The sequence below is a fragment of the Corvus kubaryi genome, unplaced genomic scaffold (genome assembly GCF_017639235.1).
Source record: "Corvus kubaryi isolate FWS band 111438036 unplaced genomic scaffold, C.kubaryi_AGA036_p1.0 121, whole genome shotgun sequence".
Lineage (NCBI taxonomy): Eukaryota > Metazoa > Chordata > Aves > Passeriformes > Corvidae > Corvus > Corvus kubaryi.
In genome coordinates, this window is record NW_024580656.1 from 1,270,713 (window position 1) to 1,292,878 (window position 22,166).

At 55.0% G+C, this 22,166-nt stretch overlaps 3 protein-coding genes across 8 annotated transcripts in view; 1 reads left to right on the forward strand and 2 right to left on the reverse strand.

Annotated features, from left to right (window-relative positions):
- Nucleotides 1–124: 124 nt before the first annotated feature.
- On the forward strand, nucleotides 125–2,105 carry IFI30 (IFI30 lysosomal thiol reductase). The gene is made up of 7 exons (XM_042045814.1): nucleotides 125–343; nucleotides 1,003–1,182; nucleotides 1,260–1,334; nucleotides 1,409–1,504; nucleotides 1,591–1,743; nucleotides 1,826–1,894; nucleotides 1,983–2,105. The coding sequence occupies exons 1-7, from the start codon at nucleotides 212–214 to the stop codon at nucleotides 2,046–2,048; spliced, it is 771 nt and encodes a 256-aa protein (XP_041901748.1). The 5' UTR covers nucleotides 125–211; the 3' UTR covers nucleotides 2,049–2,105.
- A 1,135-nt stretch (nucleotides 2,106–3,240) lies between these two features.
- LOC121672803 (la-related protein 6-like) lies at nucleotides 3,241–8,010 on the reverse strand. Its single transcript, XM_042045725.1, has 4 exons — nucleotides 5,657–8,010; nucleotides 5,341–5,517; nucleotides 4,899–5,097; nucleotides 3,241–4,445 (listed from the first exon to the last, which is right to left on the reverse strand). The coding sequence occupies exons 2-4, from the start codon at nucleotides 5,505–5,507 to the stop codon at nucleotides 3,528–3,530; spliced, it is 1,284 nt and encodes a 427-aa protein (XP_041901659.1). The 5' UTR covers nucleotides 5,508–5,517; nucleotides 5,657–8,010; the 3' UTR covers nucleotides 3,241–3,527.
- Nucleotides 8,011–8,409: 399 nt separating this feature from the next.
- Nucleotides 8,410–22,166, reverse strand: part of RFX2 (regulatory factor X2) — a 29,261-nt gene continuing 15,504 nt past the window's right edge. For all 6 annotated transcript variants that reach the window (XM_042045596.1, XM_042045370.1, XM_042045210.1 and 3 more), the window contains 12 exons: nucleotides 21,782–21,963; nucleotides 19,423–19,542; nucleotides 18,344–18,459; nucleotides 17,391–17,509; nucleotides 16,986–17,098; nucleotides 14,666–14,817; nucleotides 13,713–13,810; nucleotides 12,945–13,094; nucleotides 12,053–12,261; nucleotides 11,606–11,759; nucleotides 10,018–10,060; nucleotides 8,410–9,905 (listed from right to left, as the gene is read on the reverse strand). In XM_042045596.1, coding sequence (XP_041901530.1) covers nucleotides 9,799–9,905; nucleotides 10,018–10,060; nucleotides 11,606–11,759; nucleotides 12,053–12,261; nucleotides 12,945–13,094; nucleotides 13,713–13,810; nucleotides 14,666–14,817; nucleotides 16,986–17,098; nucleotides 17,391–17,509; nucleotides 18,344–18,459; nucleotides 19,423–19,542; nucleotides 21,782–21,963 — 1,563 coding nt within the window. In that variant the 3' untranslated portion in view covers nucleotides 8,410–9,798. The remainder of the gene's footprint in view (nucleotides 9,906–10,017; nucleotides 10,061–11,605; nucleotides 11,760–12,052; nucleotides 12,262–12,944; nucleotides 13,095–13,712; nucleotides 13,811–14,665; nucleotides 14,818–16,985; nucleotides 17,099–17,390; nucleotides 17,510–18,343; nucleotides 18,460–19,422; nucleotides 19,543–21,781; nucleotides 21,964–22,166) is intronic.

Genomic DNA, 22,166 nt, shown 5'->3' on the forward strand with positions numbered 1-22,166 from the left:
TGCGGGCGGGGCCGTGAGCCCAGAGCTCCGGGTCAGGGGACAGCGGGGACGCGGTGGCCGGAGCCGGGCGGCCCCACGTGGGCCGGTGGCGTCACGGGAGGCGGCGGCTGGGGCGGCAGGAAGGGCTGGAAGGGCGCATGGAGGCGGGCACGGCCGAGCTTTAAAAGTCCCCGCTGGGACGAGCTCATTTCCGCGTCACCCCGGCGTCCTCATGGCCCCCACGGTGCCGCTGGCTGTCCTGGCGCTGGTGGCCCTGGTGGCCCCGGGACTCGGGGTGGCCCCCGGCTGTGATTACCCTGCCCACCGCTGGTGCAGCTCGCGGGACGCCGCCGTCGCCTGCCAGGTCAGAGCCGCTGCTGCTGCCGGGGCTGGGGACACGGGCAGGGTCACCCGGGGGACACGGGGACAGGGCTGGGGCATCGCCTGGCCACGATGCACGGAGCAAGTGCCAGCTGCGAGCACCGCTGAGGCACAGGCTGGCACATCCGCAGGGACGCTCAGAGCCTCCGGTGCCACACGGGCACTACGGCGGTGCCCAGCATCCCTGGGGAATGGCTGCGGTCCAGCCGGACCCTGACCTCGGCCCCTCCGCAGCTGCCGCTGGCACTTCTGCTTTTTAAGTGTAAAACCGCTTTTCAGCTTGTTCTGCCCCAAACAGCCCCGGGCGGTGCCAACGCCCTGTGAGCCCCACGGGGCTGCAGCTTCCCCCTGGCAGTGGGTGGTGGGCCATCCCCCCACCCAGGCACGTCCTGGTCTAAATTTGTTTTCCTCTAAAATATTTTGGGGAAGTTCTCGTGGAAAGCCCCAGTGCTGGGTGTCAGCCACACGCAGCCTCCTGCGGCAGCAGAAAGGCCCTGGCCACTCTCACTTCCCTCTAGCCCTGCACACCCTCATCCCCCTTCTTCCCTGCATCGCGGGAGCTTTGCCCCATCCCTACAGATATTGGGATGGGGGGCTGCGGCCGTATCCCCCCCGTGCACCCCGAAACGTTCCCCTGTGCAGGTGGAGAGCAGCTGCCCCAGCCTCCCGCGCCCCGCGGCTGCGCCCGTGGAGCTGGGCCTGTACTACGAGAGCCTGTGCCCGGCGTGCCGCGAGTTCCTGGTCATGGAGCTCTTCTCCACCTGGCTGCTGCTGCCCGAAGAGATGCTCGACATCACCCTGGTGCCCTATGGCAACGCCCAGGTAGGAGCCGGCCCTCCCGGTGCCGCAGGCGCTCGCCCCGGTGCCGCTGGCCCCGCTCTGACCAGTTGGACCCGCAGGAGAGGAACGTCAGTGGGAGGTTGGACTTCGAGTGCCAGCACGGCCCCGAGGAATGTTTGGGCAACATGATCGAGGTGACGGTCCCTGTTCCCACAGTGCTGGCACAGCGGTGTCCAGCAGCCCCTCACCACCCACCCTGTCCCCATAGGCCTGTCTGATGCACGAGGCCAAGAACTTCAGCACCTACTTCCCCGTCATCTTCTGCCTGGAGTCGGGCAGCTCCGTCACCAAGAACCTGGAGGCTGTATGTCCCCCTCCCCGCCCCTCACACCCCACCCTGGGGGACGCCCCTGTCCCCCTGACCGCCCCCCTGCCCGCTGTGCCCGGCAGTGCCTGCAGATCTACGCCCCGGAGCTGGACAGCGGCCGCATCGCCGCCTGCGTGCAGGGGGACACGGGGGTGGCCCTGATGCACCGCAACGCCCAACTCACCGAGGCCCTGGACCCCCCCCACCAGTACGTGCCCTGGATCACCGTCAATGGGGTATGGCAGGGGGGCAGCAGGGTACCAGGTAGGGCTGGGACACTGTGGGGCCCCCCCTGACTGGCCCTGTATCCTCCCACAGAAGCACACCAGCGAGCTGCAGGCACAGGCACAGGCCTCGCTGCTGGGGCTGGTTTGCCAGCTCTACCAGGTGGGACAGGGGATCTATCTGGGGGGACAGCAGGGCTTGGGGGCACCTCCCCATCCCTGCTGGGGCTCTACTGGCTGCTCTCTGGCAGGGGGAGAAGCCCGAAGCCTGTGGGGGCTCAAAGGCACCGAAGATCCCAGCTGGCTGCAGGCGCTGAGGGATGTGGGAGCACCGAGAGAGAGGCCAATAAAAAGGATATTTTTTTTGAAAAACACCAGGATCTGGAGTGGTGTTGCGGGGAAGCAGGGAGGGGGTGGCTTTGCCCCGCCACAGTGGGAAGGGGAGAGAGAGAGCTGGGCACTAGGACAATGGGACTGGCCTCCAGAGATTCACAAAGAACCCCCTTGAAGATTCCCAGGGAACTCTGCTGAGCACCTCCCTGAGGAGCAGAATATTTTCTCTCTCCAAATCTTGGAGAGCAGCTCTGGTGTCTTTCTCCTTGCACTGACAGCATTAAACAACAATTTCAGGAGCACTGGGGCCAAGACCATCCCCGTTCCCACCAGTCCTTCTCCATTCTCAACCAGCAGGTTTAGGACAGTGTCTTTCCTGGTGGCTCCCTGAGCACTTGTGACAAGAAGTTCTCTCCCAGAGACTTCAGGAATTTCCCAGACCTGCTCACCCCAGCAGGAGGCCATGCCCAGCTGGGGTCTGGGAAACTGAAATCCACCACGAGGACAAGAACTCATGACCCAGAGAATTCTCCTCCCTGCCTCTAGAACAGCTCCTCGGTTCTGGGTCCTGGCTGGGTGATGGGCACCAGCACCCACCTGCTTTGTTTTCCATCCCCCTCATCCTCACCCAGAGGCTCCCAACCACATCACCCCCGACTGCAGGGGCTGTGCCCTCAAACCTCTCCTCGCACCAGGTGTGACCCCACCCCCTCCCCAGCCCTTCCCACCTGAATCCTCCATCCCAGCCTGCAGGCCTGGGACTCATCCCACCCCATCCCACTGATCTTAAGAAGATCCCAGCTCTGGCTACAGACCAAGGGCACTTGCACTGACAGAGCCCTGAGAAGCACCTGTAGCCCCCCTTAGCCCTTTTCCAGAGGATCCTGTGGGAGCAGGAGGGACTCAGGAAACCCCCACTTTCCATCCAGGGAGATGCTTTGAGCAGCCAGGAGGAACCATGGCCCTGCCACCACAGCCACGGCTCCTGTCTCAGGCTCAGCCAACCTGTGCCACCTGTCCTGGGCATCCCTCAGTGCCCCCACCACCCCAAGAACAGCAAGGGGGGCAGCTGCAGGCAGGCAGGGATCCTCCTTCCCTTGTGTGGCTGCACCTCAGGCAGCAGCAAGACCTGGGAAGATGGGGGAAAAAAACCAAATCACAGCACCAACAAGAGAGTGCCTGGAAACTTCATCTCTCTTTATTGTCCATTTCTCATCCAAAACCTGGACCCCAAACCCAGCTCTGGGCCCTGAGCAAGCACAGTCCCACTGGCATGAGCACAGCACGGCACAGCTCCTGCTCAGCATTGGCCTCGAGCATCGTCCTTGCCCCAAAATTTCTGCCTCTGGATCAGCTGCACTGCCACTGCCCACAGCTCTCAGGGCCATAGGAGATTCTTCTGCTCGAGAGAAGAAGGGAAAAGAAAGAAAATAATAAACCCTACCCCCGAATCTGAAGGAATCTCAGCGACGGAGGACGAGCTCTCCTCTCCCGAAGGTGCTGCCGAAGCCCTTGGTGCCCCCGGGGCTGTGGGGCAGGCGCAGGACCCCGTCCCACAGGCCGAGGGGCTCGGACACCCACGGTGCTGCCAGGGCATCGCCGGGAGCAGCTTCGGCAGCAGGACAGAGGCCGCTGCCCCACGGTGTCCAGGACCCCCGGGGGCTCTCGGTGCCAGAGCGGCCCAAGCCCATCCCGAGCGCAGGGAAGCCTTTGCCGGTGGGGAGCGATCCGGTGAAGGCGTTGGGATTTCCAGGCTTGAAGTCGCTGCCAGGCCAGGTCGGTGCCACCAGGTCGTTGTTCAGGAGGAGGGACAGCGACCTTGAGGCATCATCCGGCTCCGGGGAGCTGCTGGGCAGGGACTCCTCGAGGCTGCGGGGGAAGGTCAGGGCTGCCGCCGGCACCTTCCAGCCCGCCCGCTCCTCCCCGGCTTTCTTCGTGCCCCCCTTCCCGCAGAGCCGCACCACCCTGATGCTGTGCCAGTCGCGGTGCCCGAGGCTCTCGAAGGCGCTGCGGGCACTCTCCAGGCTCTCGTACTCCACCAGGGCACAGCAGCGGCTCAGCAGCTCGGGGAAGCGCGACGAGTATCTGCGGACATCCGAGGGCAGCTTGCGGCCCGGCCGCAGGATGCGGATGGAGGCGATGGCGCCGAAGGGGCTGAACATCCTCGTGATGGTCTCCAGGAAGTTCTTCTGCAGCGGCAGGTCCTGCTCGAGGGGCTGCAGCTCCCAGGCCAGCAGCAGTTTGCTGGGGGGGACGCTCAGCAGGTACTCGGGGACCGGGAGCCGCCGCCTCACTTTGGTGCCCTCCTTGTTCACCTCCAGCAGCGCCGAGAACTTGAGGGCGTAGAGGGTGAGGCGCCAGTCCCGGGTCAGGTATTTCACCTGTGGAGAGAGGGTGGAATCCCCATCAGGCTGCATCCCCCGCTCTCCCCAGGCAGGGACCACCCTAAACCCACCCTGCGGGCAGGCTGCGACCCATCCAATATCCCCCAAGGCAATATCCCCCTTCTACGGGAGCAGCTTTGGGATCTGCAGACGGTCCCTGGTGTCCCCTAGGCTGTGGCAAGAAGCCACAACTTCCCCCTGAGCCAAACCACCAGCACTTCCCTGGGATTTTTTGCTTAAGGGATGATCCCTTCCAGAGCAGTCTGGGGGAAGAGTGGGTAGAAGAGGTGAATCCAGCCCTGGAATCCCCCAGCCACCCTCCCTGGGAGCAGAGCTGCTGCAGGGTACCGAGGGCAGAGAGCAGAGCCCAGCTCCGCATCACCAGGACACAGTCTGGAGCTCCCCACCCACGGGAGGCAGCCGGAGCAGCCCCACACACCCAGGACCCACCTTCTTGAAGGAGGTCAGCAGTTTGATGCTGACAAAGCCCAGCTTGTTCTTCTGGACGTGCTTGAGGAGGAAAGCGTCCTTGGCCAGGTTCTCGTCGGACAGGTAGAACTCCACCTGGGCCACGATCCTGCGCACCAGCTGCGGGTCGGGGGCCGAGCAGCTGCAGTCCAGCAGAGCCACCCCCAGCTCACAGGAACTCCTGGCACAGCAGTGGGGACACAGGGGTGAGCTGGAGCCTGGGCCATAAGGGTGGGACAGCACAGACACCATGGACAGCCAGGGCTGCCACCAGCCTTGTCCTGGGTACAGGGAACAACACCAGCCTTGGGAGCCTCCCAGGAGAGCCAGACCTGAAGCAAACACATCCCGGACAAGGGACACATTCCCTGGGGGATGAACACATGGAAGGAGCGGGGCTCAGCCTCTCCTGGCAGCCACGTACCCATTGTAGCTCTCCACGATGTCCTCCTGGCCGAGCAGGGTGAGCGAGCAGCTCCATGGGGGAGGGAGAGGCCGTGCCAGGAAGGGATTCCTCGGTACAGGCACTGGAGTGCCGCAGCTGGGCTGGGAATCGAGCCCCAAGGCCACTCCAGAGCTGTGTGAAGACATCGTCCTTCACCTGGGACACAACACAGGACAAGGACAGGGCTGGGATGCCCTGGCCACCTCCAGCCCTGGGGTAGAGCCCTGCTCTGGGCTGCAGCCCCCAAAGCCAGCCCAGGGCAGGGCAGTGGAGGAGCTGGGTGTTGTGTCCTTACCTGCTTGGTAGCACTGGAAGGGTGGAAAGTTCTAGCAGCACATCCCAGAGACCCCGAGGCAGCAATTCCCAAATTCCCCCCAGCTCTAAACTGAGGCTCCCAAAACACAAAGGCAAAACAAAAAAAAAATTAAAAAAAAAAAAAAAAAACCAACAAAATAAAAAGAAGGAGAAAGAGAGAGAGAGAAAGCCCCTGAGCTGAGGGGGGGGGGGGTGTGGGTTTATAAACACACCCTGAAGGAACTGCAGGGGTGGTTGTGGACGTGCCTCCAGATTGCCTGCTCCAGGTGAAACCTGTTTGTGGTCAAACTGCCCCAGCTGAGCCCTGGGACCAGCCAGGCTCCTCCTGCCTTGGCTGCAGAGCCAGGCCCGGGACCGGGCAGGGCAGGGCCAGCAGAACCTGGCCCCTTTGGTACCCGGGGGGGCAGTGAATGGCAGCCACGAGGCCTCTCGGTCTGTGCCGTGTGTGAGGGGGAGGGAAGCTTCTATCCAGGGAATCCTTTGGGCTCTCAGTGCTGCCAGAGCAGCAGGGAAAGGTCCTTGTCCCTGCAGAAGCATCTCCCAGGCCAGTGAGGGAGCAGGGATGTGGTGGAGGCCAGGGCAGGGCAGGGGGGGCAGGATGGCCCCTGGCTCCATGGGGAAGGGCCTGGAATGAAACATCCCCGTGGCCTGAGCCCCGTGTGGGGAAGGTGAGGACACAGAGGGATGGGGACAGGGGCAGGTAGGGGGTGACACTGGGCTGGGGACGATGCCAGGGCATGGGGGGCCGTGGAGCGGGATGGAAACTGGAGCTGCCGCTGGAAGGGCTGATGCTGAGAGCCCGCCCGAGCCTCTCCTGCCAGCCCAGGCAGGGTTTGGCTGATGTTCCCGTGCCCTGTGGCCACATGGGCTCCACTGGCACAAGAGGAGATGCTGTTTCAGACAGAATGACAGAAGTTGCAAGCAAACAACAGAAGGTGATCCTGGCCCCTGTTTGCAAATCCGTGTTTTTGCGTTAGTTCATTTTGAGAACTTCCTCTCATTTCTCCTTGCAAGTCCCTGTGTCCCAGAGGCTTCCTAGACGTGGGTGCTTGTTCTCTGACAATGTGGGGACAATCCAGGAGTGCCAGTGCCTGACCATGACCCTAAGGCATCCCAGCCAGGGGACACATTCCCTAGGGGACAAGCAGGAGGCAAGTCTGGGGCTCATTCCCCCCGGCTTCCTGGCAGCCACACACAGATTGAAGCTCTCCAAGATGTCCTGGCTGTCCCCAGACTGGTGGCACGGCAGTGTCCCCTGCCCAAGCCCCTGCCCCAGCCACGCAGGGCTGCTCCCAAGGAATCCCTGAGCTGTGCCACCCTGCCCAGCCCCAAGGTCGCCCTTCTGGGACGAGCCACAGGGACTGGCCATGTCCAACAGCCCCTGGAATGTTGTACCCCTCTGATTTCCCTGGGTGTGGTGTCACCCCCACCCCGGCCATCTCCCCTTCTGCCACCTCCTTGTGTTCTCTGCTGGCTGGGAAGAGATGGAAGACAAAGTCCTGGGATGCTTGTGCTGAAATCTCTGCAGGATTTGCCCACCTGGGAGGGGTGGTGGAGGCAGAGGCAGGCTGAGCATGGGGGGTGTAGGTACTGACTGGAGGATTTTGAGTTGTGTTTGCTTTCTGCTGAGCAGCAGATTTCCTCAGGGTCAGGAGGTGCTGCCAAGCTCCCCTGGGGGAAACAACCCCCTGCTTCCAGACCCAAGATTCCCAAAGGAAGAGGCTCTGTCTGCTCCAGCCAGACCGGGCGTAATCCAGAGGGAGAGTAAAGCAAAGGCACGGGGATAAGAGGCTGAGGATAAACCTTCTTCTGAGGGTCAGAGCAGGAGTGACCCAGCACTTGTCACATCCCTCCCATCCTCACTGCTCCCATGCTCTCAATTAGTCTGGAAGCTTAATTAGAAAATCCTTCTGTGGCCCTGTGCTCAGCCTGATCCTTCAGCCTCTCATCTCCTCTGAGAGCTTGGCTGTGACAGGAGTTATCCCTACACAACAGCTGCTGCTCCAGGGGGAATCTGCCTTCCTGCAGACCCCGGATCCCTGCCCAAAACTGCTTTAATTGCTCTGCCCTGGGCAGCTCCTGCATCCCCCCGAGGCTGCTGCAGCGTCTCCTGGCACCTCTCAGGGATCACAGAAGAAATGGGACCACGACACTCCTTGTGCAGGCCTGAGCATTGGGTACACGTTCATTGCTGTTCGGGTTTAGCTGGGGATTCTGTGCAGGGGGGTTTGGGGGGCTCTCCAGCCTCCTCACATGCTGCTGCAGAGCTCCAGAGCAGCTCCTCTGCATGCCAGGTTCCCTCAGTGGAAGAGCTGAACTTCCTATGGCCCTCAGTGGGAGCAGGGCAGTTAAGATTTGGTTGCTCAGTTGTGTTTTTAGACCCTCTTATCAGCAGGATCTGAAATGTGGACTCTGACCTGGGCAGTTTTTGTGGTTATTTACATTTAAATCTGCCTCTCTCACTTCTCTCCTGCCACTTCCATGTGAGACATTCACAGACAAACATCACCCTGCCACAACAGCAGGGGACTGAGGGGAGATGTGCCACTCACACCCTCTCATTTCGCTTTGCCATTAGGAATGTGTTTGGAAGTGTCACAGCTGCCTCAGTGCCACTGGGAATGAGGAAATCAGAGGGTGGGACGGAATGTACTCTGCTAGGCAAATGTACACGAGACCCCTGGAAAAGCTCACACCGAACACTGCATCATTAGAAACCATCATAAGAAAAGCTATTTATGACACGGCCTTTATTCACAGAAAGATTTGCCCCAGGGCTTTGTTTTTGCAGTTTAGTTTGATGACAGATTTCCCCCGCCTCCTCTGCCCTGCAGCCCACAGCACCCCAGTGTAGTCCACAGCATCCCTGGGTAATCCATGTCAGCACAGACCCCATAGGACACGGGAAAGGGGGATAAACCCTGCTGAGCTCCCCCAGCTCAGCCCCACGGGAGCCACCCCTGCGCTGTCGCTGCAGGAAAAGGCAAAGGGATCCAGAGAGAGAAATGCCACTGGAGTGCTGAGCCCCCCTGGGGTCTGTGACAGCCCCTCCCCACCTGGGATGTGCTGCTGGGTCAGTCTGAGCCGTGCTGGGTCAGTCTGAGCTGTGCTGGGTCAGTCTGAGCTGTGCTGGCCCACCCGGAGCGGGGGAAATGGGAACAAGGCCCACCCTAAGGCACTGCGGTCGCACACCCTCGCCCCTGCTCCGGACCCTCCTTGAAGGTCAGAGAAGGACATGGAGTGGCAATTTCACAAACCCCAGGATGTGGGACCAGTTCCCCTCTGCCTGGGCACCATAGAGGATGCAGATGGCCACGGGATTGCCACGGGATTGCCACAGGATTGCCCACAGGATTGCCCACAGGATTGCCACAGGATTGCCCACAGGCATCGTGGCACAGGGCAAGGAACACGCTCTGCATGCAGCTGCCACTGCCTTGGAGTCCTTTGGTATCTTGAGTTGGCATCCTGGGAGCGTTGGGGTGAAGTGCCAAGCTGGGGAGACGTGGAAGCAGGTGGGAAGGCTCATCCCATAGTCCCAGAGCACGCCCGTGTCTGCCGGGATGTGCAGCCTGGAGCCTCTCCCCAGGTGGGGACAAGAGACACCGACTGTCCTGTGCTCCCTGGTACAAGAGATTTGGCAAAGCCAGAGCCAGGACAGCTTGTCTGGAAAGGCTGCAGGAGAAGGGCCAGGTATTTTTCCTTCTTCTTGGGCACTGATTGGTTCAAGTCTGTATCACAGTGAAGTCTGAGAAGCGGGGAAGGAACCCAAAGCACCTTCCCTGACAGAGAAAGCCTCATCTGTGCGCCTCGCTCCGGCTGGAGAGTGAGGACAGCTTCTCCCAGCCAGGCACATCCCATGGGCTGCTGGCCACAGAGGCTTCCATCCCTTGGGACCAGACTCTGGAGCTTCTCCCTCCACACTGGAGGGACACTGGAGGCCAAACCAGCCCTGTCCCAGCGTCTGCCCCGGCTCAGCCCGGAGCCCATCCTCAAACACAAGTAAACATAAAGAGAAACTAAGAGGCACTATAATAACGCAGATCCGGGCAGGCCCAGGCTTGGGGCACCAACCCTGGCTCCGGATGGCTCCGTGCAGCTGGGAGCAGCCCAGCCCCGGTGTCAGATCTCCTGCAGGGAGTGGCCGGGCTCGCTGCGCTCCCGTTTCACCAGCGGCTCCCCCAGCGCCCGCTCCGGGTCCACCTCAGTGCCCAGCTCGCCGATGTCATCTGCAAAGGACACGGCATCAGATCAGGGAATGGGGGCACCAGGAGCTTCTTCCCCCTCCCACAGCGATCCCACCCTGACCCAGCAGAGCTCCCCGGGAGGGAGGGGCGGTACCTTTGTCCAGCAGTGTCGGGGACAGGGATGCGAGGTCACCAAACTGAAAGGAAAAGGAGTTACAGGGTCAGTGAGGCTTTGGGGAGCCAAGGGGCCAGACCTGCTCGATGGAATCACCAAACAATTTCAACCACCCAGGAGAGACTGTGAGCATCAGTGCTGGTGGTGGAGAGCAGAAAACAAAACCAACCACAGGCTTTGGGGGAAAAGCCTTTTGTTGCCATTTAAAGCTCTGGGCAAACACCACACACAACAATCCAGAGCACGACTGAGCTCTGGAATGAAGGGAGACATTTTTCCATCTCCCAAGTGATGACCAAGTGCTGCCACAGGCAAAGATGGTGTCTTTCCTCCAGCCCTTTCCACCTCTCAGGCATTTCCCCTCTCCTGGAATCCACCTTCACCTCTCTGCAAAGCCTTTGCAGTGATGTCAGAGTGTGTTTGGCCAGCGAGGCCGTGGTGCCAAGTGGAACCAGAGAGCTCCTTGGTTCTGGAGATGTGGTGTCCCTGTCAGTGATGGGGTCTGAGACACCAAATTGCTTTAACAACAACGCTGGAAAGGCATGGAAAGCTGGGCAGCAGCAGGAGCTGAGGAGAGTGGGAGGGACAAAGTTCAGTGGGAATGGAAGGACACGATTCGTCCTCCTTTGCTGGGAAGAATCAGCCTCCTCCTGGAGAACAGGAATATTGCAAGGGTTTAACAAGGAAAGCCTGAGGGATGAGAGCCTCCCAGAGCTGGGTTTTGCTGGGAGCCACTCTCTGCCTTTCATGTTCCTTTAATATCAATAAAGGCAGAGGTTTTGCAGGGAATAGTGGGAGCTCAGTACTGCAGCTGGAGCAGTGTGGGAGGGGAAGGGAAAGCAGAACCAAATGGCTTTAGTTTGCCTGGCTCCCTGCATGAGCTCTGTGGAAGCTTCAAGGAGCAAATGAGATCAATTTTGAGCACGCGGGCTCAGTTTTGAACTCGCAGTAGTTTCAATATTGCTGTCACAGATTCAGCTGGGGCTTTTTACTCTGTATTTCAGAGGGAAAAGCTGGATGTGGCTTCAGCTAGGCAGGACAGGACCTGCCTGCAAGCCAGGCACCAGACTCAGTGTCTGATTGGTGAACAAAAACCACCCCAAACCCTTACAAACAGCCCAAACAACCCCATCATTCCTCTTCTTCACCTCAAAAATGGAGACAGTGGCTGACTGTGCATGTAATGCTGGAGCTTGTAGAGGCCTGGAGAAGTTCAGTTGCTGAAAGCAACTTTTGGACCATGCTTGGTTTAGATGGACTTTGTCCTGGCAGGAATCCCAAAGTCAGGGCTGGCAGTCACAGGTTGTGCAGAGAAGTGGGGAGATCCTTTCCCTCCCTCCTCCAGGCCTCCAAAGCCCAGCTGATGCTCAACCACCTCAAATCCAAAATCCACCAGCTCAGGGAAGATGCTCCAGGAGCTCTGTCCTTGTTCCAGGCACTCGAAACAACTCAGTCAATCCTTTTGGTTGTAAAACATGTCGAAGGCACGCTGTAGTTTGCGAACCAACGGTGTCTCTGGAGGAGCTGCTTATTTTGGGTTGGTTTGTAGGGAATAAAGGATTCTCACCTCTCCCATGACAGCAATTGGGGTCTCCCCTGTTGCCTGGGCCACACGATGCTCCACCAGGTAGAACATGTACTCGTCGTAGAGCAGGCGGATCAGGTGGAAGGAGCCAAAGCTGGCGGCGCTGCGCAGGGTGAGGTCACGGATCACCATGGAGCTGGAAAACCCAGAAATTTGGGTTGAGTTTTACACCTGTGCCGTGGCTGATGTGAATTCTGGACCCTGGAGGTACTGTGGGACCCAACACTGTCTCTGCCTCTGACCCAAAAGTATCAAAACACTTTAGGAAATCAGTGATGGAGCATCCTATCCCCATCCTGAAAGGATACCAGAACCACAGTTACCCAGAGTTTCATGGGGGTCAAGAACTCGGCCTTGGTTTTTCAAGGAGCTCTTAACATGCTGCAAGCCTGATGCAGAAATAGCCCCAAAACGAGGAAGAAGACGTACCTATAGAAGGACCACTTCAACAGGAACTGCCGGGCTGCCTTGGGGAAGCTGGGGCTGCCCTCGTGATGCTTCAGCACTTGAGTCACCACATTATCCAGCCAGCTGGCCCACTGATCCAGAGAGCTCTGCTGCTGCAGAGTCAGCTTGAAATCCTGCTCCAGCTTCTGCACCATGCCCTCCTCGCACTGGCACACCCACGAGGCCTGCTCCTGCTCGGGAGGAAGGGTTCACAGTTACTCCTGCCCTGCTCCTGCTCGGGAGGAAGGGTTCACAGTTACTCCTGCCCTGCTCCTGCTCGGGAGGAAGGGTTCACAGTTACTCCTGCCCTGCTCCTGCTCAAAAGGAAATGCTCACAGTTACTCCTGCCAGGCCTGCATGGTGTTGTATCCCAACCCAGGAATTCAACTTCATTTCTAGCAGGCAAGGGCTGCAAACCAGCTCTGAATCATGTCCCCTCTGACCTGTCTGGACTATGGGAATTTTAGAACTATGTAATTGTTGGTAGCACTTCTTTATTCTTCACTGGAAGAGTGGCAAAGCATTGGAATGGGCTGCCCAGGGAAGTGGTGGAGTCATCACCCCTGGAAGTGTTCAAAAAATGAGAGGACGTGGGGACATGGTTTAGTGGGTATGGTGGGGTTCAGCTGAACGTTGGACTGGATGATCCTGGAGGTCTTTTCCAGCCTCAGTGGTTCTGTGACTCTTACAGAAGCTCCTTTTCCACTGCTCATGGCGAGACGGAAAACTCACCTGGCAAAGTAACACCAAACCCATCACCTCGCTCACCCAGCTGGGTTTCAGTGCTGGCTGTTGGACGCTGGTTACCAGCACAGAACCTGGCTGTGGAGCCCCAGTTGTGGAGGAGGTGAGGAGGAGAGGAGCCCGTGGTTACCTGCACGTTGGCGAAGTCCACGCGGTTGAGGTCGCTGAGCATCTGGTTGATCTGGGACGTGTTCTGCAGCACGGCGCGCGCCGCCTGCGCCAGGTGGTTGAGGGACGTGTACCTGCGCAGGGTCTGGGCGAAGGCACTCACCACCCCCACCTGCAACACAGCAGAGGGGCTGCAGGGCACGCTCTGCTCCCTGCCCAGCCCTGCACACACCAGCAGAGGCAGTGCTGGAGTCACCAGCCCTGGAAGCGTTCAAAAAACGAGCGGAGGTGGCGCTTGGGGACACGGTTTAGTTTAGAGCAGGAGCCTTGGGGCAATGCCACTCACTCCTGTGTTTTCCAGGAGGACAGCCTCATTCCAGGGCAGAGATAACAGGGAATGGGCCCGGCCCCGAGGCTGCCAGAGCTGCAGGAGCGTTTGGACAGCGCTCTCAGGGATGCCCAGGCTGGGGTTGTTGGGGTGTCTGGGCAGGGCCAGGGGCTGCACTGATGATCCCTGAGGGTCCCTTCCAGCTCAGGATATTCTGTGACTCCGTGATTTTCTCCCACAAAGCTTTATCTGTAATTTCAGGACACAGGAATGGCTCCATGGACAGAGCATCATCAGCTTCTGGTACAAAGGAATTGCCCCACCCATCCTCCCACTCCTGGCTGATTTTGATTCAGGATCAATCACTACCCTGTGCCAGGTGGCCAAACCCCAGCAGGGACTTCCAATCCCTGCGGAAAACTGCAAGATGCAGACGCTCACCCTGGGCCCACCTCTCCTCACCTTGGTCTGCACGACCTGCGAGGGGAATTCACTCATGGCATTCATCAGCCATCCTTCCAAACTCTTGGCAAAATTCCGGATTGCCTGTGTCAGCGTGCCTGCAAAGAAGGCTGCAAAGTCAGAAAGGCTGCTCTGTAGCAGTTTTGGGTACCACTTTCTAGCTTAGGAGTGTTGGGAAAGCACAGCCCATGGTCTGGTTAGCTGAGATCTCGACTCAGCACCAAGGAAATCACGTGGGTTGATGCACTCAAATTATTCTTTAATGTTATTACTCAAACTCTTCTTATTATTCTTATTCTTATTCTCACTCTTACTCTTATTCTCACTCTTATTCTCACTCTTATTCTTACTCTTATCCTTATGACAATTGGATTTAATGATTTTAGAGGTCTTTTCCAACCTAAGCATTTCTATGGTTTTTATTATTCTTATTTTCTCTTGTCTTTTTCTTATTCATGGTCCTTCTGAGCATGTTTCAAGCATTGAAATCTGCTCTTCAAAGACACCCTCGTGCCCCAGCTTGTGGCAGCCCTCAGAGGGACATTTGGGAAGCCAAATCAGAGGGCTCAATGCCCCATCTTAATGTCCCAAAAAGTTGAGCCCTAATTCCCAGGAGTGCAGTCAGGGATGCACAGAATGGTCCTGTGCAATCAAAGACCTCCAAGGAAGCACATCTCAAGGAGTTCCCATTTCCAAACTGTGTTTTTTACCTGACTTCTGGCCAAAATCGGGCGATGTGATCTGCAACACCCCAAATTTAAAAGGTATGGGAATTCCCAGGGGGCACCAAATTTCACCCCAGAGCAATGCTGCAGGGGGAACACTGCTGTTGCCATAATACTTCAACCACAACAAACACCTGCAAGTTGGTTTTTACAGCGGAAATCTCTGTGGCAAGTGGTGGCCAGAGTGAGATCAGACTCAGGTCCCCGGATGGGGCTGTGGGTACTCACTGGGCACTGGCCTGAGCACGTCAGGGATGAGGATCTCCACCAGGGCCTGGTACAGGATGTGGTCACAGCTCCTCATCCACTTGAGGATGGGCTCATACTTGCACAGAGTGATCAGTTTGTCCTTTGGGAGGGTCCCTTCGGGTTCCTCTTCACTGCAGGAGGAGGAGGAGGAGGAGGAAGGAGACAGAGTTAGCAGCAGGTTTGCATTCAGTGCTTTCACCTTCCCTCTGTATTTATGACTCCAACTTTCAGCAGAAAAAAGATGTTTGTGTGCCTTACAAAAGGAAATGTTTGGCTGCTTGTGCAGGTCTTGTCTCTGCCAGCACCTCCCTGTCCTTGGGGCCAGAGCTCGGAGCAGCTTTCCCTCAAATCCACACTCCTGGTGCTTGCCCTGCCTTCCCCTCTTCCATTTTGAACCTCATTGCCTCTCACACCCCCTGTTCATGTGGGAGTTGAGCTTCAGCACAGTCATTTCAGCCAGCAAGGGCTCAGCTGGATCCTCCTTACAGCCCCAGCTGTTCCCAAAACCTTCCCACCCCTCTCCTGTCTCCTCTGCTCTCAACCTCCTGAGCCACAGCACTGGGGACAAAAGCTCTGCAGCCAGTGTAGGGGCAGGTTAGCTGATGTTGAGATGTTTTCAAGGTGTTGAACACCTCCAAATGCTGAATGTTTTCAGAAGGAAGGAGGCTGAGTGGATGAGAACAGAGCACATTGTCTGTAACTGACTGAGGTCAATCCAGCTTCCATTATTTTCACTCTGTGGATGTATAAAGGCACAAGATATTTGTTACATAGCAGGAAGAGAGAGCTGAAACCTTAATGCACTGCCAGAGCACCACAGCAGAGCTGCTCACTCACACTTTATGCTGGGAATTGGGCATTTGGAAGGGTCCTTCCCCATGCATTGCATCAAAATCATTGAAGCCAAACCTTGGACATGCTCTAAAGGGGCACTTTGAGCCTCAGCCTGCAGGATTTTAGTGATGAACTCCATGGGCATAACTCCTGGAAAAACCCACATGGAGAAACGGGTCGTGAAACTTGCTGGGAAGTGCATCCACGTTTTGCATCTTCTCACGCTTTCAGGGTGCCCCTTCCCCAATATTTGGAGTTTAAATTTATATTTATATATGAAGAAGGTGAGGGAGTGTGTTATTCACCTCCCCGGGTTACTGGCAGAGGTGTGGGGAGGTGGCAGAGCCCTGCAGAAAAGCTGCCTCCGGTTTCCCTTGTGTGCCTAGAAACAGCTCCTGGGGTGTTGCAATCTGCCTGGGAGCTGTTCCCTCAAGTAAATGAGATTTTAAACCAATCAAACACAGCTGCAGTGATTTCTTACACGGAAATATCCCCTGGGCAACATCTACAGGGCCATATTCTACTGATTTTTGAGGGATTTTTGCTTATTACTCAATGTTTTACCATTTTTCTTCTGAATAGAAAACCTTCGTTGTTACAGCATCAGTAAGAGTGGACAGATTTGTGATAGAAATTTTAAGAAGAAACCTTCACTTCTTCAATTTTCTCTGTTTTCACTTATTTCCATTCCCCTGGCAGCAGCTCCCAATCCATAAAGGATGAGGAAGAGGCACAGCAACGAGCCAGGCAGGAGTGAAAAGATTAAAGCAGCTTCATTTGCCATGATCTGCCTCAAAACACGAGGCACTGACAGGTCTGGGCAGCCACGCAAGGCAGAGAGTCAGTCTGGATGTCCCTAAAACCTCAGAGAATCCCTAAAACCTCAGAGCCAGAGAATGGCACTGATTCATGGCAGGGAATCATCAGTGTCTGCTCCTGAGCACTTGGGAGAGCAGCACCCCCTTCTCTGCTACAGGAGGAGCAAGGGACACGGATGTCCAGCCTCAGGATGAGAGGGAACGGCCTCAAGTCGCCCCAGGGGAGGTTTAGATTGGATATGAGGGAAGATTTCTTCACTGAAAGAGTGGTCAGGCACTGGGACAGGCTGTGCAGGGCAGTGCTGGAGTCACCTCTCTGGAAGTGTCCAAAAAACGTGCGGATGTGGCACTTGGGGACTTGGTTTAGTGGTGACCACGGCAGTGCTGGGTTTATGGATGGACTCGATGATCTTGGAGGGCTTTTCCAACCTCAGTGAGCCCACAATTCTCTAATCAGAGCATTCACTTTCCTCAGGGCTTTGAATTTTGTGTTACAATATTAAACACTTCTGACGCTCTTTGTCACGGCTCTGCAGGGCAGAAAACACTTCCAAATTCTCCAAAGCACTCAAAAAGCCTAAAAACACTTCATGCATCTTAAAAAGAAACAGATCCCCGAGAAATGGAGCAGGGAAGGCCGGGAGTACCTGGAAGGCAGAGCAGTGGGGCCATCACTAGGGGGTGCCTTGGGACTCCAGAAGGATTGCCACAGCTTCTCGATGTAGTGAAACTGGAGGTTCATCACAACATCCAAAGTGGCCTGACAGCAAAAACACCACGGTGTCAGCACACAGCTCGAGCGCTGCCACTCACAGTAAATAATTTACAAGAAAAACAACGGAATTGGCACAGTTTTTGTAACATAAAACAGGTCACACGATGAAAAAACCACATAAAGCACAATATTTGAGTTGTTATTCCTGGCAAATGAAGCATTCCTGACTATATTCCAGCTTTTCCTAAGGGTGGGAAATGAGATGGTCACATGAATGATGTCCCACAGGTAATAAATCAATTACTAATCATCACCAAATAATACTGCAAACAATCACCTCGCAGTGTCTCCTGTAGAGAATCTGCAGAGTTTTCACGTCGTTCAAGGTGAAACCTTCTTGTAAGAGGACGTTACCAAGATCAGGGGCTGGGAACTCGGGAAAGACATGGGTTACATCTGGGAAAAAAAATGGGGAAAGATGGTGAGGGTTAGGAAAGCTCAGACTACAGGTGAGCACAAAGTGCTGCTGTCACTGGAAGCTCTTCTGTGCTCCAGCTGGGATGAAACAGGAAAATGAGACTGATAATTGCATCCTTTCCCTGATTCGTGCTGTTTTACTGGGAAAAACCGAACAACCACAGCCCAGTGGATTCAGTGTGGAAAGGAAAATGTTTTCTTTCTGTTGGTAAGAAAAGAAACAAGAAAACACTGTCCTCATCTGCCACTCTTCCATTAGAACTTCTCTGAAGCCTGAAGATGTCTCTCTGGTATTTTAAGAGTACAGTGGGGAATAGAATTGGGCAGCAGAGGTGTCAGGAGCTGGGATTTGTGATGGAGACACACAGATCCAGGACCAGCGAACCCAGAGGGTCTGTCCCACAAGGAAAAGGTTCATATGGATCATCTCAGACCCCATTGCAGCCTTTGCAAGGAAGCGAATTGCTTCTCCCCCTCTGGCCAGGCTTGGCAGGACCTCCATCTTCCACGAAATTTAGATAAAACCAGATGGATTAAAAACATACTGTGAGGGACCCAGCAGAGCCGTGGGCTCAAGGAAAAAGCCTTCCTGGGGGGGACTGGAGCCAGCAGATCAACTTAGCAAGTGTGACACTACCAAAGCTTATAGAAAACATGCTATATATAAAATATATATGTCTGAAAAAAAAGAACACTGCAGATTTATTAGGAAAGCAAACAAATGCACAACAGTCAGGACTTGCTGGACAAGACCTTCCCCTTAAAGCCCAAATCCCAGGTGTGGGATAACTCATCATCAAAGGAGTCTCTCACCTATGAACTGCTGATGGTGCTGGCTCTGAGCAGCCACTGACTGCTCAGGCGTGGTGTGGGGGTTGCTGTTGGAGGCACTCTCTGCCATCCCATCCATCTTCTGGGCTGCTCTGTACCTAAATTCCCAAGAATTAGGATGGATTAGGACCCACACAGACAGGAGAAAACACCTACACAATATTTACAACACAGACCTGTGAGTTCATGGAGTGGTTGGTACTCGAGGTTACGCTCAAGGCTGATCATTTATATCGTGGACTCCAGTGGAGGGAAAATGAGAAGCTCCTTATGAAAAGCTTCCCCAAAACAGAATTAAAGGGTTAAGAAATTTGGTGACACCAAAAAATCAAAAGAGAAGCAGAGCTGGAGCGGGTTCCAGAGCAGACTCTGTCTCGAGCACTGACTTTTTCATTTACTTTCTGTTTGGGAGCTGCAGAAATAAATTCTGCTCCTTCTGCACTTCAGCAACAACCAGAAGTGTCCGTGCTTGCAGGAGGCAATTCCAAATCCCTTTGCACATCTTTAAAATGACTCAGGCACAAGATTAAACACAGCACTATTTAACTTGCACTTTTGCACAGAAAAACACCCCAAACCCCAAAATTCACCCAAATACAGCACAAGCCCCCAGGTCCTTCACATTGACTTGGCACCAGCATCTCCATAGCTGAGATCCTAAACCATTTTGGCTACAGGGAGGCTGTCAAAGGTGGCACATACAGTGGAACATGCCACTGGCAAGGAGAACAGGCAGATAAATCCCATTCCACGGAATTCCAGAAGAGTTTGGGTTGGAAAAGGCCTTTAAAGGCCATCTAGCCCAACCCCCTGCAGCGAGCAGGGACATCTTCCACCGAAACAGGTTGTTCCACGTCTCATCCAACCTGGCCTTGAGTATTCCCAGGGATGGGGCATTGACTGGAATTGCTTTTGGACCCTTCCACTGCTCAGAGCAGGCAGTGACCCTTCCACAGCTCGGCTCTGGCACTTCAGCAACACCGGGTTTGAACTTCCCAAGCGGAACCAAATCCTGGGATGGGGCCTGCTGAGAGTTTTGGGAAGGGCCTGGGAGCACCTACCTTTGCTTCTGGTGGATGGGCTGCTGCCTCATGGCCATGTACTGGGTGTCCTCCTGCAGGCGGTTCAGCGGAGACTCTGGCTTCAGGCGGATCCCGTAGTAGTGATATTTGGAATTCCCCCTGGAAATACCAACTCTGTCAGTGGAAGGGAGATTGTGGCCCTGGTTTTTTGGACAATACACCCCATTTCTTGCAGCTGCCAAGCACTGTTTGAGTGGCTGAAGGGATGAGCTAATGAGATGCCATCATCCCCTGGAAAATTTAAACCCACGTGTGGCCGAGTCCAGTGACATCCACACTTAAACCCAGCCAGGTTTCTTCCAAACAGGGAACTGGGGAAGAGGGGAGGGAAGTGCTACAATAAAAAGTGTTATTAAACAGAGTGACAGGAAGACCACAGGGGACACTTTGCTATTTGATTAGGGTTTAAGGATTTGTTTTTTCCATAAAAACAAGCATCCATCTTTATCCAGACTTGGATAAAACGAGCCTGACTGAATGGCCCACTATGAAAAGAAAAATGTCTTTCTGCTGCCAGCACTTCTGCAGCAACAGCACCAGGCTTTGATGTGGTTTTGTCCTTGGAGCTGCTCATTTTTGTAGGTTTTGTAAAAACTGAGAGCTTTCTCCAAGAACAAGGGGCTGGAATTCCTTCTGCTTTGCTGCTGTGGATCTCCTTAGGAGGATGTGATTCCATCACATCAGAGAGAGATGTGTCAGCTGAAGTTTTTCCACCAAACTGGAGTTTTTCGGTCCCAGTGGGAGCGAGGACAGTTCTGCAGCCATGGACACATGGTGACAGTGTGTCCAACTTGGCTTCAGCACATTTGTCACCAAAAATGGGTGAATTGAGTCCTCAGAGGGAGAGGAGACCAAGCCAGGGAAGCACCAGCAGCATCTGCAGAGCACAGAGTGGAGGCTTAAAATGCAACTGCTGTGTCACTAAAACTGGGACTGGAGGCACCTTAAATCCAAGGATGCTTCCCCTTGGAAAATTAGAGAAATATAAGAGAGGAGTATTTATCAAATTGGGTTCTTTTTTTGGGGGGGAGAATTTGCTCTTTTCATGGGGTTGAATTGTTGGGTCTTTGTCACTGCACCAAAGGGTTTTACACACTCTCCATGTTCAGCCCTGTCCTAAGTGATTTAAGTGCCTGCAAATCAAATAAAAGCTGCCTTTAGAACCTAAAATTACAATGAGTAAGAAAATAATGGGGGTCAGCTCTTTCCTCAATACTTATTGAGGTTCACTGTCCCCTTCCCAGCCTGCACATTTCCAGCTTACAGTGGTTTTTTTTGCTTGCTTGTTTATTCTTTAATCCTTGATGGGATTAAAGAATTTCTCTCCTCTAAAGAAATTACTTCAGAGTAATTTCAGAGTTCTTGCACTTGACCCAATCTACAGAAATCCAAATGCTCCCCTGCTCTTCCTACAACTGCCACCTCACATTCCAGCTGTGGAGTGCCCTGGTTTTGTTCTCATTTAAAAGCTCAGATATCTATGCTTGAATTTTATCATAAAATCTTCAACAGTCAGAGCAATGACTGTTTTATGGGCAGCACATTACCCACTTTTTTAATATTATAAGCTGGGATAAAGTGCACACTCAGCAGTGCAGATGCTCCCCTGAAGGACACGTCTGTAATTACAGGAGTTTGGTTTTTTGTGTTACACTTTGCTTGTAACATCTTACAGATCTTTGATGGATTAGAAGAAAAAACCCTCTCCCAAGATTCAGCCTGATGCTTTGGGTGTTTCAGAAATAAACCATTTACAGCTTTGCACCTTGTCTGCATCAAAGCTGTGGGCACAGGGTCTGTCATGGGGGATCTTCACTGGACCCAAAGGGAGAAACGGCTTCACTGAGCCAGAACTTTGGGCTCTGCAGTGGGAATTGTGAGGATGAGTTACCTCATCTTTTTCAGACAATACAGAATCCCAGAATATCCTGAGCTGGAAGAGACCCACAAGGATCATTGAGGCCCTGCACAGACACCCCAACAACCCCAGCCTGGGCATCCCTGAGAGCGCTGTCCAAACGCTCCTGCAGCTCTGGCAGCCTCGGGGCCGGGCCCATTCCCTGGGGAGCCTGGGCAGTGCCCAGCAGCCTCGGGGGGAAGAACCTTTCCCTGAGCTCCATGCCCAGCCCTGACCCAGCTCCAGCCGTTCCCTGGGGTACCGGGATCCTCACGGGATGAGAAGCAGCTTAGCTTCAAATAAAACATTTTCCCACCGGCTCAGGGTCGGTTGTTTCCGCAGACCTCAGAAAAACAAAAAGATGCTCAGGAGGTTCTGAGTGCACGAGAGAAGCTGCAGGAGGGTTGTGTTTTGTTTATTTAACTGCAGATTCCCACCAACCTGGTGCCCAGGCGCCGAGTCCTCAGCCCCATGAAGACGGAGCGGATGAGTTTCCCGAAGGAGGCGGCGTTGACGGGGTCCAGTTTGTGCTCCTGGCAGTGCCGCAGGTAATGGTTGTACAGGGAGCTCCTGGGGAGGCTCACACCCTCCGCTGTCTCGTAGTTATCCAGCAGCCACTGCAGCTTCAGGCAGGGAAAAATAAAGAACATGCAAGTCTAAAGAGGGCTGGGACGTCAGGCAGGGTCAGCGCTTAAACATCCATCAGGTTTAGGAGGTCAAGAGAACTGAGTAATTAATTTATACGAGTTAATTCACATCACTTATAATCGATATAACTTCATGTTACTTTATAGGATGGCAAAAGCACCCCCAGCCCAAACAAAAC